This window comes from Sciurus carolinensis, chromosome 11 (genome assembly GCF_902686445.1).
Source record: "Sciurus carolinensis chromosome 11, mSciCar1.2, whole genome shotgun sequence".
Classification (NCBI taxonomy): domain Eukaryota; kingdom Metazoa; phylum Chordata; class Mammalia; order Rodentia; family Sciuridae; genus Sciurus; species Sciurus carolinensis.
In genome coordinates, this window is record NC_062223.1 from 63,482,217 (window position 1) to 63,502,495 (window position 20,279).

At 44.4% G+C, this 20,279-nt stretch overlaps 1 protein-coding gene across 13 annotated transcripts in view; it reads right to left on the reverse strand.

Annotated features, from left to right (window-relative positions):
• Bmal1 (basic helix-loop-helix ARNT like 1) overlaps positions 1-20,279 on the reverse strand; it is a 99,407-nt gene that overhangs the window by 4,601 nt on the left and 74,527 nt on the right. For 8 of the 13 annotated variants that reach the window (XM_047515744.1, XM_047515737.1, XM_047515734.1 and 5 more), the window contains 9 exons: positions 16,758-16,850; positions 15,606-15,723; positions 13,014-13,163; positions 10,364-10,610; positions 9,173-9,279; positions 7,676-7,826; positions 6,758-6,846; positions 4,652-4,760; positions 1,916-2,009 (listed from right to left, as the gene is read on the reverse strand). In XM_047515744.1, the coding sequence (XP_047371700.1) occupies positions 1,916-2,009; positions 4,652-4,760; positions 6,758-6,846; positions 7,676-7,826; positions 9,173-9,279; positions 10,364-10,610; positions 13,014-13,163; positions 15,606-15,723; positions 16,758-16,850 (1,158 nt within the window). Of the gene's footprint in view, positions 1-1,915; positions 2,010-4,651; positions 4,761-6,757; positions 6,942-7,675; positions 7,827-9,172; positions 9,280-10,363; positions 10,611-13,013; positions 13,164-15,605; positions 15,724-16,757; positions 16,851-20,279 lie in introns of all 13 variants that reach the window. The other 5 variants (XM_047515738.1, XM_047515746.1, XM_047515743.1 and 2 more) reach the window with 2 other exon arrangements.

Consider the following 20,279-nt stretch of genomic DNA (forward strand, 5'->3'; position numbering starts at 1 on the left):
TGGAGCCACTGCTCTGCTCTCTGCAAAAGCACCAGCAGTTTTATTCAACATCACTTTGGCACTCTCAGTGTACATAGGAACATGGTGGTGGAAAAAGGGTAATGTTTCAGCATTATTATGAAAATCACTTTGCCCGTACAGTCCCATGGAAGTGGGAAGGGCCACTTATGGGTCTGCTGCACCATTTAATGCCGCTGTCATTTTTCACTTCATCTTGTTTAGGCTGCTTTTCTTCCAAAGTCCTGCTGCTGAGGACTCGTCTCAGGAGAAAATATTCAAAATTTCTCCCAGACCCATTTGTATAAGCCCGGAGACAAGGGGAAAATTTTCATAAATGCCTAAAAAAATGCTTTGGGCTTTATGGTACAGAGCACAGCTTTGGATTTCTGGAAGTTGTTAATGTAAAAAGTAACAAAACCTGGATTGTAGTTTATGGCCCCACTTACTAAACAAATGCCAGGGATCCTGTGTTTTGTTATCTATAAAGTTGTGAGGGTAGGATGAGAGAGTGTATATGGAAGTTCTCTGAGTAATATTTAAGCATATGCTAGAATGATAACCTTTCAAATCCAAGTAGTAGAATTACTGGTCATACTAAGAAGTCAAGGGCTGAGAAGTTGAATGAGAGGCACAGTGAGACCACTCTAAGGAGATAGGGCAGAAGGACCTAGGGGAGCAACAGGAGAACAGCGCTAAGAGTTCAACTGGAAAACAGTACCACCAGTGGGGGGAATCTGGCCCAGACTTCATCTATTGATGATATTTTCTGAGTCATTCCCAAGGACCATGCACATTTACACGTATTTTCTCATAAGAGAACTTCATGTACAAAGATGCAAAATATTCTAACCAATACTAGCCCATTACAAGGAAAACTAGGCTAAAAAGTTGTATAAGGTCACAACTAGCATGCTTCAAACCTAGGTCTACCTTACTTTGATCATGCTTTTACCCATTAATTTGTTGACTTTCAACCTTAGGGGGAGAGTAAAATCCTTTCTCAAATGTAAACTTGCAGAAGATTCACATATAAAATAGAAATAAAGCTGTCCTGGTAGAAGCAGGAGTCCTGCCCTTGCTCTTTCTCCTTACTGTCTACCTCCACACCCATCCCACCTGGTAGCATCCTAAGCCTCTGAGGAGACCAGTTTTGAAAACCCCTGCCTTTCTTTTTGTATTTTAATTTACATAGGGGTCCCACCTAAGTAGTGAGATGGGGAAGTAAGACTTTATGTCCAAAGATGCTGGCCCTCAGGCTGTCCTAACCTATATGGACATGGGGCACTATAAATAGATTTATGACTTAACAATATAACCCTGGTTTCCCAATTCTCTGGCAACAATGAAAACAGACAAGTGGTTTCCAAACCTCTTTATAGTGCTATCTTCTAGCGAGCTCTTTATAAGCTACCTGTGCCCAATGCTGTCACATCACAGGAAACCCAGGCGGCAGATGCCCAAGTATTCTGCAGCTATAAACCGTGGCTTGACTTCCAAAGTGTTGCTGGTAACTGCTGTTGTTTCCAGCACCTGCCCTAGATGCTAGTGCTACTTCCTCCCTTGAAAACTCCTGGAAAACAATGAGATACTTTCCTATGTGAGCTACTAACTGATCCTTCTTCCCTCATAGAAACTTCTGAATTGTCCCCTCAGCAAAATGGACTGACAACTCCCCCCACCCCTTTCCTTAGAATGCTCTTTCTGCATTCCCATATTCACATAGAGTAAATCCTCTTGAGGATACCAGCAAGCCTCCCTAGCTCCACTAGCCTACTTTGAAGCCAGCCACACAGATGCATGTGCTTCCCGGGGGGAAAGAGTTCAATTTGTTTCAGTAATCAACTGCTATTCTATACTTTCACCTCAATTTCAGAACTTGCACCAGAGGCCTTTTAGCCCAATCCATCAATCTTACCTTCTTGCCTCCTGGAGAGGAGGCATCAGGGGGAGGCGTACTTGTAATGTTCAATGGGCTGGAGCCACAGCTGGAAGGTGATGACCCTCTTATCCTGTCAGAAGAGAAGAGTTAGTTACATTTCCTTTTCTCTTTCCAGGGGAAGAGTGTTTTGTTATTGGATAAGGGCAAGAAGGAGGATGAGGATTTAGACTAGGGATTGGCAAACATTTTCTGTAAGAACCAAATAGTAACTTTTAGGATCTGAGGGCCACATGGTCTGTCACACTACTCCACTCTGCCATTGTAACTTGAAAGCAGCCACAGACAATACATAACTCAGCATAGCTGTATTCCAATAAAACTTTATTTACAAAAACAGGTGATGAACTGGATTTGTTCTGCAGGCACCTGATCCAGCAGTGAGACTCCAAAATCAAGCATCTCAATGACAAAGCATTGGATTCAGGTTGGTGAATTTCCAGTAAGTGGCCTGTTTTGTTTCCTCATAGAATCCAGATGAGTTGAAGACCTTAGAAGTTTAACATCCCACTTTGATATTATGAATGGGAATCCATAGCAAATGATTTACTCTCTTCCCTATAAATATTGTTTAGCTAGTGCATATGCATAGGAAACGGAAGGTACCAGGGTTGCTCAAGCCACACCTAGAAAGTAACCCACTAGTATAAATGGTAACAGCAGCCCCTAAAGCAGCAGGTGAGGGAAATAGATGTGGGCCTTTCTCAGAATATCTCATCAGAGCAGGTTTACAGGAGGAAAGACTTAGAACTATAAATCTATGTAAACTTGCCAGGCTGAAGCACCTCAAGAAAGGAAGACAGGGGTTGGCACTGGAGCTAGAGAGTAGGGAATATGGTGGCAGCTGTGTTACCACCAGGCTCTCAGCTCCTCCTTGGATAGATGCAACTTTTGTGTCACATAAGAACCACTCTCCACTGCCCAGAAGTCTTGTGGCTCTTGGCCTGGATTGCTTGCTTCTCTAGATTTGTGAATGACAAGTTTTCTTTCTCTCCTAGATTAGAAGGCAGGATACAACTACATATGTTCTCAGCACACACAGAAGTTTGCTAATGCTTACTGAAAAATTGTGGGTGTATCCCAACTTTCCCTGCTTAGGAGTGTGAAACCTCTATTTTCCCAGGTTCCCCTTCTTGGAATTGCCTTTTCCCCATTTCTTATTTCACCTTCAGCTTCAAGTCCTTAGAGTGTTGATTTCTCTATTGACTGCATCATCTCTGTAGGAAGCGACCTCATTCTTAGGTTAACAAACATACCCGTCTTCATCTCTCCCTGTTCCGGCTACTTCCACAGCACTTTGGACACCTGATCAGCATTGCATGGTGAGTGGGGTCTCCTAGTTTTGTTCTGTTTTCTCTTAGTACAAAACTGCTTGGCATTATTTCTTAGGATTCTTAATCTCTCGTCATAGTGTGTGGCTCCTCCTACACAAAGCCTGCCCAGTTAGGTTGCCTGCTCTTTGACCTTGAACCTGCTACTCACATGCCCACTCAAGAATGTGCCTGGTTTTCTAAAGGGAACACCCACCCTCATTGCAAAACTGGGGTAAGACCTTGTTCAGACCTTTCCTCCCTGCTTGCTTCAGCCATGCACTTCTGCTTTTCCTATTGTCATAAAGAAAATAGACTTCTCAAAGATTGTAAGGTCCTTGAGGCTAAGGGCTCTGATACTATTTTTAGACAGTCTCACACAAAGCAGGGAATTACACGTGTAGTGAGCAGTCTGAACGTGATTATACTGCACACTACCTGCTCATTCCGTCCTGAGGCGAGAAGCCAAACCCCTCAATTCTGTGGGGCTGGAATAGAACTGGGCTACCCATAAGGATAAGAGCCCCTCTGTGGTCAACAGGAAAACAGACCAGTCTTCAATTTTCCTGAGAGAATCAGTCCAGTGGCAACAGAGAATATTAATCTTTTCCCCCTTTTCCTAATATGATGTTCCATTAGGCTTACATTTATAAGTATCTGGTTACCACCCTCTTGACTCCCCAAATTCAGATGGACTTACAGGAACTGTTTCCCTCTCAATGACTGCTTTTAAAGACTTAGATTTAATTCACAGTTATAGTGCACTTACTATATGTCAGGCTGTGTCCCAGAGACTTTCCTGAGTTCCCTCACAATCCTAAAGCAATTCATAGGAGAAAGACCCTGCCTCCCTTCTATTTTTTAAGACATGCCAAGTGGTTAAGTGACTCCCGAAGCTCAGCCAGGTAGTGTGGCAGACCCAGGACACAACCAGGGCTGATCTGTTTGACCAAGCAGATTTGCGTCTGGATGTCATGTTCTGGCTTACCCCAGATAGCTTAAAGAAGCGGATGTTTTATCAAGGCCCGGCTCACTCTGGCAGTGCACAACTCTACTTCAGTCTTATTAATATGCATCATTCTTATTAGGAAGTTCCTTGAGTCATACAAAAGTATTAGAAATTGAGCCTTCTCAAGACTTCCCTTTGGTTCTGGCCTGTTTGTGTTTCTTTGTATCTAAGAAGTGCAAGATTTCTACATCTTGGCACTATTGATATTTTTGGACTGGATCATTTTTCATTGAGTCAAGGTTGGGGGTAATAGCCTGTAGGATATTTAGCAGTGAATTCTTACTCAATTGTGACAAGCAAAAATGTCTTCAGACATTGTAAGACATTCCTTGTGGCGGAGATTCCCTGGGTTGAAAACCACTTGTTTAGGGGAGCAACGCGACGGTGTTTACTTGCCTGTGGATTTCCATGATTTCCTCAGCAATCATTCGACCTATTTTTCCTGCCCCAGCCCTGGTTCCCCCTGGAATCCCTGGAACAGTGGGATGAGTCCTCTTTGGGCCACCTACAACAAAGGAATCAGAGTGGGAAAGGGGAAAGCTGAGGAAGAAATGCTACTATGTATTATATTAAAATCAGTTCATCCCATGATCCACTTGCAGTTCAATATCAGGGTGGTGCCTTGTCAGGAAAAGGTACTCTAGCAGGGGAAGTCTGAGCTTCTATCCAGGACCAGAGGACTAAGTATTGACATGAAGTAGCTGGTTTCCTTCTTGTGCTCAATGTTTACCAAATACCACTGTGATTTGTGCCTGGGTTTCAGAGATGAGACAGAATCCCTGCCCTCAAAGAGATCACTGTCTAATGGGACTAGAGTAAAGTGCGTTAATTGGCAGGTAAGCATGAGGGAGGTACCCAACCCATCCAGGCCATGTGCAGCTTTCCAAAAGAGGCTAACTCTGAGCTGAATCTTGATAAGTATAAGTTAGCGTGGCAGAGAGGTAGGAGGGGGAGGTATTCCATGCATAGCAGCGTGTGCAGGAACCCTGAGGCAGGACAGAACTTTGGAGTCTACTCCAAGGACTCATGGCTGATGACCTGGGCCTGAGATGAAACTGGTACAGCAGGGGCCCACAGATCATGAGGGGCCTTGAAGCTGTACTGATGAAAGTGGACATTGTCCACAAGTAGTACCAATGGGCTCTCATAGAAAAGGTACTAGATGAGATTTGGAGTATTAGAAGTCTATCATACAGGGGCTGGGATATAGCTCAGTTGGTAGAGTGCTTGCCTCGCATGCACAAAGCCCTGGGTTCAATCCCCAGCACCACAAAAAAAAACAAAAAAACAAAAGTCTATCATACTGAAGGTGAACTACAGCTGGGTGTCGCCTAACAACTGGGATACATTCTGAGAAATGCATCTTTAGGCAATTTCGTCAATGATCAGACTTATACAAAACCTAGACTAGTCAACCACAAACTGAGGCTCCATGGCATAGGCTGTTGCTTCTGGGCCACACACCTGTACAGCATGTCACTGTGCTGAATACTGCAGGCAACTCTAACACAGTGGAATTTGTGTATCCAAACAGGGTTGTGAGTAATATGTTGCTCTAGACATTACAATGGCCACAATGTCACTAGGTGATAAGGATTTTTCACCTCCATTATGATTTTATGGGACCACTGTTGGATATGTGGTCTGATGTTGATCAAAAATGCTTTTATCCTGCATGTGACTAGAGTGGAGGATGAGGTGTAGGGACAGCGAAGTTGGAATTAGGAAGTGATCTACAGTAATCCAGGCAGCAGATGAGGAGGGCAAAATAGCGGCATGGTGAAGGGGTTAGTTCAAGAGAGGGAATAAAACTTCATTGTTTGGATACCATGGGGGAGAGGCAAGACTTGGGGTTCTGGCTTAAACAATCAGTGGGGGAGAGTGCAGAGAATTAGTTCAGAATATTCTGAATTTCAGGTGCTTCAGCAACTCTGGGTAGATTTGTCTGGGAGCCAATTGGAGAGACAGAGTGAAGTTCAGGAAAGAGACTGGGGCCAGAGCTGTGGGTGGGAGTTGTCAGAGGGGTGGCAGGAAGCCATGCAAGCAGAAGGGTCCCAGGAAGGATGAGCCCAGTGTGGAGAGCAGGTGCCAAGGCTGAGCCCTGAGGGGGAAGCCACTGGGCATGGCAATGCCCCAGTACCAACAGACCCTTCCCAATCACAGGATCCAGTGACAGTCACCAAAGAGCACTTCACACCACAACCACTGGCGAACAAAAAAGGAGGAAGTTACAAGAGGAACAAGGAGTTTGCTATTTCAAAGGCTTCCAGGGTCCAGGCCGCCTCAGAAAGTGCAATAATGAGTTCCCAATATTCCAGGATCAATACGGAAACTGAGATGACAGCATCCTTAGTACTCGGGAAAATCAGCACATCATTCCCTCAAGGCCTCCCTGGTTCCACAGAAGTGACAGCAGGGGACCTTGAGTACTTGTGGGGAGGGTATTTGGCCACAAGCAGCTTCTCACGGGCAAACCCCGATGCCCCGGCAGTACATAGTTACCTTCTCCAGAGGGCAGCATGCTGTCCATGCTGTGGGGGGACGCTGTGAGCTGCGGGAAAGTTGGGTCCCCGCCTTCCAGGACGTTGGCTCTGTGAACATCCCAGCAATAAGGAAACGTGAGTCAGGCCTGCTCAGAACCGTGCACCTTTCACCTTGGCCAAGGTGTCCGGTGTCCACTCTGGACCTGGACAGGCCAGAAAATGAAGTGTGTGTCTGAGTGGCTGAACAGGTCTCCTCACTGATAACACAACGGACAGCATCCCGGCCTTTGGCCTCACTGCCTGCCTGCCCCTTCCTAAGCTGTGTGACACAGGCCAGCAGAAGTGGCGACTGCAACAGTGCCACCTCTCCTGCCAGCCCTAGCCCCTCGCTCCTCTAACTGTGGGGGGACACCGCAGGGAAGGAGGTGTGGGGAGCAGGCCTTGCCAGAGAGGAGCTCCTCCCCTCCCCTGCTCCCCTAGCAGGTGGAACAGCCTCTGAGAGAGCCTTCCAGCTGCCAGAGCTCAGGCCTCCAGCCCAGCAGGCATGGACCCTGCCATCCTGAGCCATGCCCAGTGTAAGCTAGTGCTTATGTGAGCCTTTCCAGGATGGTCAGTCCCTTCCTCCACAGCAGTGTAAGTGGACACCGAGTGTGCAGGACCTGTGGAATTCAAAGGTTGGCTGCTTTATCTGGAAGGAGAGATCGTTGCTTCCTAGAGTATTTCCATAAGCCAGAGCCTGCATGGTGTGAGGACTGAAGCTTGTCCTTTGTTGACAACCTTTACTGCCTTCTGCAGATTCTGAGGCTTCACAAGACATTAGCAAGGTGGCATTTAAAGGATGTGATACTGGCTGTTGCCTGCACCCCTTTCCCCAGGTGAGAATCTCAAGGTGTTTCCCTTGAAAGCAAGGGAGCTTCTGACATAGGAAAACACTTACAAGACAACAGTGTTGGTTGAGACGATGTATTCTACTTCCTTGGTCCAAGGGTTCATGAAACTGAACCATCGACTTCGTAGTGTGATGAAAGAACCATCTTTGATTTTAAACTTATAGCAATTAGTCGTAATCTTGTCTCTTGTCTGTAAAACTGAAAACCCAAAAAGGCATGAACAATGTTGTTTCTTCAACCTAGTGTATTAAACAGGATACCCAATACCAAATTTAAAAAAGGGACTCAGGCCTTGACACCATCACTTTAATAAGCCAAGGGAGTCAGTAGTCCACACTTCAGAGAACAGGATATTTCTGAGGGTCTCAGAGCCTTTCGATTTACTCATCTGTCATGCTTTTCCAGAATCTTCAAAATAAAGGCTCTAGGGAATACTGGAATCAATTCTAATATGAATACCAACAAATGAGAAGGCAACATTCAAAGGAACCCTGCTCTTTCTCCATCATGAAACCCTAAGGCAGTACAGCACTTAGCTCATTTTTAGGAAAGCCTACTTGATAGAGGCCACTGACCTACTCAAAAAACCATATTCTTTTATGCAACGAACATGTCATGAGTACCTTTCCTACACCAGGCACTAGAGAGCAGAGGCTATGACTTCCACCCTCAAGAAAGGAGTAGAGCAGACTACGCAGAGGAATCAAGAGATCAGAATCTGGAGGGATGATTCAAGGGATGACCCACTTGTCAAGAGGAGGAAAGGGAAAAACACAGCAATGCCTGTGGAGTGGCAGGGCCTGGTGGCCCCTGCAAGATGGGGAGTGGAGCTGGGGAGCTGGGTGGAGGCCAGGAGGTAGGAAATCTTGACTCCCAGTGCCTAGAGCAAAGGTCTTTGAGCCTGAGTCTAAAGGCAGGAGTGTTTTACGCAGTGATGTGTGACATTATTGGGCTCAAACTGTCTGAGGATAAATGGGGAAAACTGGAATATGGATTGGAGGTGAGAAGAAGTAGGAGACTATTACAGGTCTTAAAGTGGGCACAAGTGCTTGAACCAGGGTCATAGCAGTGGAGATGGTAAAAAGTGAACTCTTTGTAAATGTATGTCTGAGGTGAATGAACAGATCTGGTGGAGACAGTAAGGGAAGGAGTCAATGTGGTTCCTCAGAAGGAGCATACATGGCCATACCATTAGTGAAGAAGGAAAACACAGGACATGTGCAGGTCTGCATGGAAAGGAACCAGATCCATCAGGACATACTAAATCTTTCAGGGTCTGTGTAAACCCTTCCAGAGACTGCCATGACCTATGTAGAGGAAAGTGTTGTGCAGTCAGGGACAGGGGATCTGTAAGGGGAGAAATGGTACCTGGGACCTCAGTCTCCACTCCTCAGAGATGTTTAAGCCTGAAGAGTCCTGGGCCCCTCTTGGCTGGGCATGCTGACTCCCACATTACTGGGGCAGAATTCTCTGGAAGATCATATGGACTAGGCTAGAAGTAGTAGGACACTTTAAACTTACGGCCTTTATATAGCCCAGCTTACCTTGCCTATGACATTCTGCAAGATGTCCTATGTCATCTTGATGAAAATATTCATAACATGATGTGCCTAGGAGTTCTTGTGGTAAATATGCCAGAATAGCTGTTGCCCTAAAAGAGAATAAGGGAATTTTTTAAGAAGAAAAAGCCATTTAGACTGCTAATAGCAAGTTTGCAGTGAATGAACCCTGCCTATGAGAGGAAGGTCAAAGCTGGAGCCAAAAAAGCCAGTGGGTTTTCAGAGGGCCAATATGGGTCTTCTGCTTCAGTGTTCTGAATGTAATCAGAACAAGCAAAGAAGCTTTCAAGGGAACTAGTATCACAAGAAATGAAATTTTAGAAGATTTTTAAATGGCAACCACATTAGTAAGGTAAAAATGTAGAAATCTAAACACTAGTGCAAACCTCTCCTTTTTACTGCCTGTTTTTTAAAATCAGGAATCCAAACTCCAAGAGCTCTAGCAGCTGGGCCCACAAGAGCCTTTTCAAGCATTTTGTGGCCATCTCTAGTGGTCAGAAGAATTATTACCCTGAGAATATTTTTATGGGAGGCAGCAAGCAGCAGTGAATTGTAGTCCTTTGGGTTCTTAGCCCAGGTCTTCTATCAAAATTAGCTGAGTCTGACAGCAGACTAAGTCTCGGACTGGGCCTCAGTTCCTTACTCATAAAACGAGGAGGCTGGATTAGGTCAATGTTGTTCAATAGGACTTTCTGTGATGACAGACATGTTCTATGTGCCAATAGTCACATGTGGCTATCAAACACTTATGTGACTAGTGAACCAAAGGAACTGAATTTTTCATTTTAATTGATTACATTCAAATCCAAATAGCTGTATGGGGCTACCATGTCTAATGACTACTGTATTGGACAGCTCAGGACTAAATAATTGCTTCCAGGTTTTATGTTTCAATCAAAGTAATGATCCTGGGATATCTCACAGATTTACATAGTAGGTCTACTGTTTTCTTTTGGCTGTGGACACCAAATCACCCAACTTAACTATTTACCAAAAAATGACACAGAAAATATCTGTATTTATATCTTAATGAATCTCGGTTTTAGCAGAGACCCTCATTACTTCCCTATCTTTATTCTTAGAAAAGCTAGCTGACAGCCCAGTCTTCTTTGCTCTTCAACTCAAGGTTGATAATCCTCTACCATCATTGCTCAAGGGTGATATGTAGACCCTTACCTCTGGTCTACGAAGACAAACTTCCCATCTATTGCGTGCCGAGAAACATACTCCATGGATTTCACCCTGATTTCCCCGTTCACTGGTTGGGGAACCACATGAGAATGCAGTCGTCCAATTGCAACAAGGCAGCTGAGGTTACACCCCTCGTTGTCTGGTTCATTGTCTTCATCCAACCCCATCTTTGTGGGTGGCCAGCTTTTCAAATAGCCTGTGCTGTGGATTGTGCAGAAGCTTTTTCGATCTGCTAGAAAGCAGATGGTTAGCATCAGTGCTGGGTTTGGGTCATGGAGGCACAAGCAGCTGGGGGTGCGGTAGGATGTAGGTAGGAACCCAAAAGTTTTTAAAAAAAGGCCTCATCCTCCAGAAGTGAGCATCTAGTGAATGAGGTCAATAGACCATGGTCACTCAGTGTCATATACGCTTACTAGAGCCAGTAATTAACCAAGGGAATTCCATATACTGAGGAAGGAATACTTTAGGTGAGGAGAAGGTGGCCCCCAGAAAACTCAATATAGGAGGTTACTGAGGAAGTATCAGTGGCTAAGGGACTGGAATGGGCAAAGTTTGAGAATGTACAAAGGCACAGAGATGTACCCTGTATAAGAAATAGCCAAGAGTTCCAGGTGGTTGAAATGAAAAGAAAGGTTCTTGGGGGTGGACCTGAGAAGCAGGTTGCAGGTAGGTTACAAGGGTATTGGATTGTTTGCTAACAAATGTGTTCTTTTTTTTTTTTTTTTTTTTTTCCAGACAGTAATGGTGAGTTTCCAGAGATGTTCAAGTGGGAAAATAGCAAAATCAAATTATGGCTTGGATGCATTAGGAAGAGGGTGATGGATGAATGGGAAGAGAGTAGAAACCAGAAGTATGGACAGCTGGTTCAGAGGCTGGTGGCAAAAATACAGCAAGAGACGACGAGAACTGAATGATGGCAGCATGGGAAAAGTAGGAGAAGCTTCTGAGAACTGTAGAATTTGGCATGAATATCAGGCATAAGAGAGAAAGAAAATAAGAATGGCTCCCACTTTCCTGGGTAGGGTGGTTGCTGATGTCATTCACTGATTCAGCTGAAGCACCTGTGGACCTCAGTGCAAACAAACTGACAAGGAGAGTTTAGCAAGCACTGCTGGCTACTAGAACACAGTGGAAAACACATCAGACACACCGGGGTGGAGTCTACCGTTGAGTCAGGAGGCAGACTTTCAAACAGATAATCACAAAAGTAACTACAGAACTGTAACTACAAGAAAGCAGTAGAAAGAAATCCTGTGGGAGGACATGAGACGGCAGAAGGCGGACCAAGGCCAGAGTAAGAAGGTGAAGGGGACTGTCAGGGGTGAGAGGAAAGGAATTCGAATCCCAGTGACAGGATGGGTAGAGACCTTACCCAGAAAGGGGCTGAGGCATCAAAAGGCAGGCAGTAGGGCTCAAATGCAGGGAATAGTGGGAGGGGTGCTCACATTAAATATTTAGAATTTTTCTTCAAAAGCCATGGGAAACAATAAAGGGTTTTAAGCAGGTAACTAATAAAAACATTTTATTTAAAATAGGTCATTCTGGCAGCTGTATGGAGGGTTGGAAAGCCCACAGAACCTACATCACCATGCCTAAGCTGAGTATAGTGGTGAGCATGGAGATGGTAAAATACTTCAGGTAGCTAAACACTGCAGATGAGACCACTGTGGCAGGACTTTGTAACTAAGGAGGGGTGGGTGGCGAGAGGGGTAAGACTTCTTCCCAGGCTCCAGCGTGAATAGCTGGCTGAGGCCATTTACACTAAAGGAGGGGCCCAGTGGCTACTTTGGCATGTATCATGTTTGAAAAGCCCTTGAATATCAAAGCAGGCAGAGTCACTCAGCAGATAATTTATAAATCTGGAGTTCAAGAGAAAACCCTGGGCTAGAAATGTAAACATGGAAGATATTGGCGTGTGAATGGCATTTAGAGCTAAGGGAGGGGCTGGGTGCAGTGGTGCAGGCCTGTAATCCCACCTACTTGGGAGATTAGGCAGGAGGATCACGTTAAAGGTCAGCCTGGGCGACTTATTGAAAACATGTCTCAAATTTAAAAAGGGCTGTGGCTGTGACTCAGTGGTAGAGTGCTCCTGGGTTCCATCCTCAGTGCCAGACAAAAACAAGCTAAGGGAGTGGCTGACATTACTAGTGGATCAGTGTAGATAGAGTAAAGAAGCCCCAGGTTAGTGAGGAGGAACCAACAAAAAGAATGAGGAAGAGAGCTGGAGTGGCAGAGGACAGCTGGGGTTGATGAAAAGCAGTTTTGTGGAATGCTAGGGAAGAGATCCCCTCCAACACGGAAGAGCAATGGAAAGTGTTCACTGCATTTAGAAGCATGGAGATCATTGGCAAAGTTGGTGGATTGCTTAGAAGGCAGAATTGTGGTTGATGGTACTCTTTCCACCACATTGTAATAAACAGAATTTAAACAGAGGAAGCCTCTCCACAAGCCTCTGTCACTATGACAACATGTGGGGGCCTTGTGGCTCTATCCCCTGCTCCCCACATCCCCTATGCTGTCGGGGGACAGCAGGGCCCTGGCTGCAGTCCTGGCTAGTGAGGAACCACTGAACCAGTGGAGGGCTCCACTGCAGAAAGCAAACCCCTCCAGGATCTATGGAACTATCAAATCGTACCTTTTTTCTTTGAACAGGTGGAGGGGAAGTCCTTGTCTTCGACCTTCACTGAAGGCCTGTTACACTTCATCCTACAGAAGAAAGAACGTCGTGCTCCAGAACATAATCGAGACGGCCCAGGGGTTATATCTGTTTTAACTGGAAGTCCAGCTGCAAATCAACACACAAAATGTGATGAACTGAGAGTGGTGCCACCCGTCAGGAGAGGGAACGTGACCTTGAACAAAGCTGTTTCTTTACTGTCTCCCCGTTTTCTACCTGCGAGCTGAGAATAGCACTTCTCCCAGCGTAGACCTCCAAAGATGCAGTAAGGATCCCCGCGATGTTAGTGGGGAAATGTTTATAGATCATGTAGAAAGTGCTAGTGTTCAAATGACTTAGATGCTCTGGGGGTGAAAAGAATACAGCCTGGCTTCCTCTCCAATAAGAGCTCAGGGAAGAGCTGAGAAGAGGAAATGGAAGTGCACCAAGAAAAGATCAGTGACAACAGCTTATTATGCCAAGGAAATGGCAAGGGACAGCCTGTGCTTCCCAGGGGAAGCACTCCAGCTGGGACTTGAAGGATGGGCAAGGTTTGGATATTGGAATGGAAATGAGGAAATGGGGTTCCCTTAAATTCTCAAACTGGCTGTAGGCCACGTCACTTAGATGCTCTATTAACACATAGATTCTTGGACCCCATTCTAGACCTGTGCTGTCCTGTGCTGTAGCCACTAGCTGCATGTGGCTGTTGAGCACATCTGTGTGGCTTTTCTGAACTGAGATGTGCTATAAGTGTGAAACACACAAAAAAGTAACAAAAAAATGTAAAAGAACTTATTAATTTTTTGTAATTATTACATGTCAAAATAACATTTTGCATTTATTGAGTTAGATGAAATATATTATTAAAATTAATTTTACATTTATTTTTACTTTTTTTAATGTGGCTACCAGGAAATATAAAATCACATGCAGCTTCTGTTTGTAATTGCATTTCGTTTCTATTGGGCTGGGCTCTTCCAGACCAAACATTTTCAATTGGTCTTACTATGTTGGGTGCTCCTGGGGTGCTCTGATGTACAGCCTCCTTACAATGCAATGAGCTGAGCAGTACAGAAGGTGGGGGCTGCAAATCACATGGGCAGGAAGAGCAAGCACCTCATAGCCAGCATAGGAAAGTTATGAAGGAGTGGCCACTGCCCAGGCTTCTCTTGGCAAAGCTTCCCTCCTTTCTGTCCCCCTCATCACCCGCTTCCTGACCCAGCTCAAGTCCTTCCCTGTGTCCCCTTCTACCACATTTGATCCAATGGCACCCATCAAGCCATGAGACTCTACACCTCTATACCTGTCCACAGATGGTTTCCTTTGCTCTTTCCTCCTTCATCACTTGGCAAACACTAATTGGTCTTTTCAGATCCACCTCAGCTGTCATCTACTCACACCTACATGAGGGTGACTCATCTCACTCTTGATGCCTGATGCTATTTCTATGGCTGCACCTGTGACACAGGGTGCTGTCTGCTGACTATATGGTAAGAGCCTCAAAGACAAGGACTAAACACCATTCATCTTGTTCTTCTTAGGTCACTAAAAAGATGCCAAGGTCAGACTATTAAGGGCAATGGGTACCACAGACTAAATTTTACTTTCAGGAAGAAGTGTGCCTTAATGAAAAGGATGTTTTAAAGGTGATTCCTCTGGTGGTATTTCCTTCAGGGATTAATGTGAAGTACTTGGAAGCAGGAATCTAGCTAGACTGTGACTGCACTGGGCCAAGGTGAATTCAGTACTGATATCATACTTGCTATGTCCTGCGAATACTACATTCTTTATGTAGTATATTAACACATTAAATACTTGCAACAACCCAATGAAATGGTACTGTTTTGCAGATGAAAAAGGCACAGAGAAGTTAAGTAACTTTCTCAAAGTTAGTGAATAGCAGAGCCAGGATGTGCACCCAGCAGCTTTCAGAGTCCATGTTCTTTAGTTGCAGTGGGATCAGTAGAAAAGAGCTCCTGGGGTCCAGCCCAGGAGACACAGGACAAGGTACAGGAGTGGGAAACAGGGGGAACAATGTGAGTGATGGTTCTCCTGCTGCAGAAAGAAAACCAGGGGGAGGAGCCAACCCAATGAGGAATCATTTGGGCCAAAGAAACCTCACATTTACATTTTAAGTTTTCTTACTCTTATCTTCTGAGGCTGCATGTGTGCAGCTCAGATACATAGGGACAATTTGTTCTGGGAGAACAAATGAAAGTGGTGTGAGCACTTAAAACTCAGGATCATGTAACTGGGAACTTCTAGACTGTGGAAAAAAATAACTAAAAGAAAGAATCAAGACAAAGTTCTTCCTTCCAATGAATTTGGACATTGAGTTTTTTTGTTCTTTATGTAAAACACAAACAACAACCACCACAAACAAACTAAAAGAACAGATAAATAATTCTATTTAGCTACAGATGGCAGCTGTGACTGAGAAAAAAGGCTTCAAGGTAGGAGGGTTGGGGAGGGTTGGGGAGGCTACCACATACATCCTCTCTCTGCCTGCTGGGGGCCCAGTGGTCCCAGGAGCCGCTGCTGAGGCCACACTGCCTCCCCTTGACTCACTTTTTGCATCTATGAGCCGCTCCCGGGGTGCAGTGTCAGAGGAGGAGAGCTGCTCCTTGACTTTGGCGATATCTTTAGGGTGCAGGTAGTCAAACAGACTCTGACCAATCAGATCGTTCTGTGGGGGTGAAATGTTCAAAATGACAAGTCAGCTGCAGGTGGAGCATAAGTGAAGCAGCAAGTGCTCAACCTCTGCACATCTTTTGTCTTTATTTTGTATTTTAAGCATGAGAATCTCAAACATTTCCTATATGAATGTGAAAATATATCAGCATCAGGAGGCTGATTTTGATAACCTGTGAGGGAAAAGGTTCAATTATATAAACAATTTATACTCCTCTGAGGCACGAATCTTTTGGCTGTATGTATTTTTTTATCTTATTTTCACATTCCCCATAAGACCTCTGGAGGAGGAATGGAGGCCGTGGCTTTGACACCAGCTCTGATATTAAGCCTCTGTTCTTAAGCAAGTCAGGTCACCTTATGCCTCAGTCACCTTATGTGTTAACGGAGATAATAAAACTTCCTCCAGGCCTGTGCTCTAAGACTGGAAAGAACAAAACATTTTGGAAAGAATTAAATTTACATAAATTTGAATTTATTTAAATACCATTTTTATTCAATTTTGCCTATGAAGCCTCCATATAAATACCAGCAAGTGAATTAGTGAATGGATAAATGAACAAAAGTTCTGAGGACATAACAGGTGAAGAGCTTGGTTCTAAAAGCTTCCATATGTTACTCTTATTTGATCATACAATCATAAAAGGTATGGTTCATTATAATTAAATTTTAGAAGAAGCTGAAGTTCGGCAGTTCACATCATTGCAAACATAGTATGGGGTGGGTTTACAAGTTTATTATTCACAGGTAACAAATTACTGCCTACCTTTCTCCCTTGACAGATATCCTTGCTCCCACCCTAGTCTATAGTTGTGGGATATTTATTTTGCAGCAATAAGAAAGCTATAAAGCTGTTGATCAGATCAGAATCAAACCTTTTGGTGGGATGCATAAGTTTAAATCCATTTTTCTGTTGAGAATTTTCTGAAAGAAGAATTTCACATGTGGCCTATATACTTTAATTATTCTGAAAAAACGGGGTGGTGTTTCTGTGTGGTTGCCCATCACCAACAGGAGTGTGAATAATACCTGGCTGTAGTTGAGGATCTTGAAGACAGACTCTGAGACAAAGAGTATCTTCCCTCGGTCACATCCTACGACAAACAAAAATCCATCTGCTGCCTAATCAGGAGAAATGGATAATCAATTTATCACACTTTAGGATACATGTTTTGTACTTACTTTGATAGCAAATCAAGGATTTGTTTTCTAATTGTCCAAAGCACAGGAACTCTCACTGACAGTGTCACTGGTATCCTAAGAACAGGATGCTTAAAACAAATGCTTTACGAGAATAAGATTCTCTATGTGTCAAACATATTATCATCTAATGATTTTAGGGAAGAGTTCAATTAAACTAAGTTCTATTTCAAAACCGAACTTGGCTTAAAATTTTTCTCTTGATTGAATGATGGTCCAGAAAAATTGTGTTCCACTGCTCTAATTATAACAACTCTGGAGAACCATAAACCTGAGATTGCAAGGACCCTTGGAGATCAGAACCTTCTCTCTCCGGTAGCTCACCCACCATATGCCCTCAACTTGAATGCCTCATTGACTGGGAGCTCTCCAGAACTGTGGTTTTCAACATTGGAAGTAGTGGTTTTGTTTTCGTTTTTATGCTGATGTTCTGGCAAGGGGCTAGATCACTGGTGTTTTTTTAACCCCCATCCCATGACTCAAATGTACACAGGGTTGGAAACTACTGCCCTTATATTATCCCCTCAAGCCAGAGCTGGGTTATGTGTATTCTATGACAAGAAAAGAAAAGCAAAGATTTCCCATTAGATTCTTCTGACTCTTTCTTCAGCTTACATACAAGTAAAAATCTTTAATGCCAACAAAGACAAGTACAGAGATGGGACATGTGGTAGAGCGAGCGATGCAGGTGGATACAAAGCTACAGTACCCGAGAGCATAGGCTATTTTGTTTATGTGTGCAAGGGTCTTCTAGTGACAGGGAGGGTCTTCCCCACTCTGTCACACCCTTGCTTTTATGGCTCTGTTCCTCTAGTCTAATGTACAGTGGGTTCATTGCTTACGTTATTCACAACTGTGTCTTCAGTTAGTTCTTTGGAAAAATCTAGAGAAATGCTGTTCTCTTTTCTACAAAAGGGCCTCTGGGACATAGTTTAATTCAGATAACTAGGAGATGAATTCATGCTCCAGAAGATAAAAGAACGGTGTGGACTAGAAGAAGCAAGTGAAAGGGGAACAGAATCACTACTGCCAGGACAGCCAGGCAGGCCACCAGCCAGAAGACTTTGGGGAGGATCCTTTCCTAAGTCAGGTCCCTAAACTGATCCAAGGGCAAAGGGTGACAGTAAGGGGGAAGTAACTTTCCAAGCACAATCTGCTAGAAGACTTGTTCTGTCAAAAAATAGGGTCTTAGTAATTTTCTTATTCACCTTGCAGACAACATGATATCTCACAAGAGAAGAGCTTTCATTGATGTGGTGATTTGGCACAAAAGGGGCCTGGGAAAAAGGTGACTGAGACATCCTGGTGGGCATACTGGGCAGTCAGGCCTGAACTAAGACACCAGCAAAGAGGATTTCAACACATCCAAGGGATAGCAAGTAGGTTGCCAAGATCAGTGGCTGCAGTCCACACAGGGGCTCTACACAGTCCAGCTCTGTGGCACTCCAGCAAACAGACCCCAGGTGAAAGAGCTGAGCCCCAGGGGACAGCTGAAGAGCAGGGGTTGTGAGAATACTATTAGCACCAAGGGCCATAAGGATGACCAGGGCAGACTCCTTCTTGGGGAAGATGTTGCTAATGACTAAGTGGCACAGAGGCCCTGGTAGCATCTGCCTTGTTTTCAAAACCTGGGGAAATACAGTATCTCGACATTATAAACTGATAAGGCTGACGGACCCTGACACTCAAGTTTGTTAAGGATATTTTGAAAGCACTTGATAAAGAGAGTGGTTAGTCAGATTTGCACTAATGAGGAAATATGGAAATCTACTACCTGCTGACTAATGATCTGACATGACCTGAGTGGAGCCTGCCTTCTGTGAAGCAAATTCCTGGCAACTAGACACTTGGAAGTGTTAAGGGGTTGGACAGTATTCCACAGCTACTGACATGTGCCAGAGAGGTGAGACAAGCTTCACCAGGGAAGAGAGCCCGCGAGCACTGCATGAAACAGGGGAGGAGAAGAGCAAGGTGCTTAGCTTGACTAGGATTACAATCCTCGTTCTAGACCCTGATCCATGCAGGCATCTGATAGAAATTATTTTAAAAAGCAGCAACAAAAAATTGTTAAACAAGACATTTTTCAAAAGGAATATGAAATATAACTATATACATACACACACATATATTTTGCCCTAAAAATTTTCAAATTAGTAGTATGCTAATCAGGGACAGTGACATAATTTGTGGGGTCCAGTACAAAATGAAAATGCCAATATCCTTGTTCAAAAATCAAGCTCTTCAAGATGGACTGCAGAGCAGTTAAGCAAGTAGGGACCCTGGTTTGACTGCACAGGTCACATGTCTCTGAAGTCAGCTCTGACAGCAGCTCCAGAGATGCTAAGACCTAGTTTAACTTTTACTTCAGCGAGAACCTCCCTGAGAACAACGGCAGCTTTATGGAAAAGACGGGGAGGTGGGGGCGAGGTGGATATCTGAATAACTGTGTCCTGGGGGTGGTAGCCAAAGGACCACCGCTCACTTGCCAGAAAACCTGGGCCCCACCTGAAGTGTTTCTCACTGATTTGGATGTTCCTGGGACGGTAACATATATCCAGTAAGGATACAAAAATGCTTGCTGAATTGGTGAATAAATGAGCATTAAGGGCACAGAGGCATGCCTATCAGACCCACGTCACATAAAGATTCAAAGGGTTGTTAATGACAAGTTGGATTATGTAGCCATCCAAAAATTAGAATGCAACATAGATAAAAGAGAAGTCCTAAGTTCAGAAACACAAACTGTATCTGTATAAGATATAAAAAAGCCTCACCTAATATTATTTCACGTACGGGAGAACCAGGAAGGAGCAGTACTGAAGCTGCCCAAAAGGTGGCACTATAGATGACTTGTATGGCGCCACTCAATCTCAGGTCAGCCACAGTCTAAGTGATGAACTGGGCTGTGCAAGCCACTTGTGCAGGGAAATCTAGCAAATGGAATCGGCCTTGGAAAGTGGTGTGGCAAATACTTTTGGGGGCCCAATTCCTATTCCCACCTCCTTCTCTCTCTGCTTAGACCTATCCTGGATGCTAGGAAATCTGTATACTTGCTTCTGTGCCCTGCCCTACAGCTAGGGGTGACTAAGTGGCATATATCTAGGTAAGCAAAAGTCTGGGAAGGCATATTCTTTCCTGATATATAGGAAAACCGGCCTGAAGCCTCTCCCACCCCAGGAAAGAGCCTGGTTCCTGCTGACCTCAATAACCAACACAGCAACCCCACACATCCTACCTGGAACCACTTATATTTGAGAAACAAAACTATTTATTCATCATATCTACTGTTCCTTGCAGCTGAAAGCTTTCCGACTTAATAGAGCACATCATGAGGGGATGAAGAGAGAATAC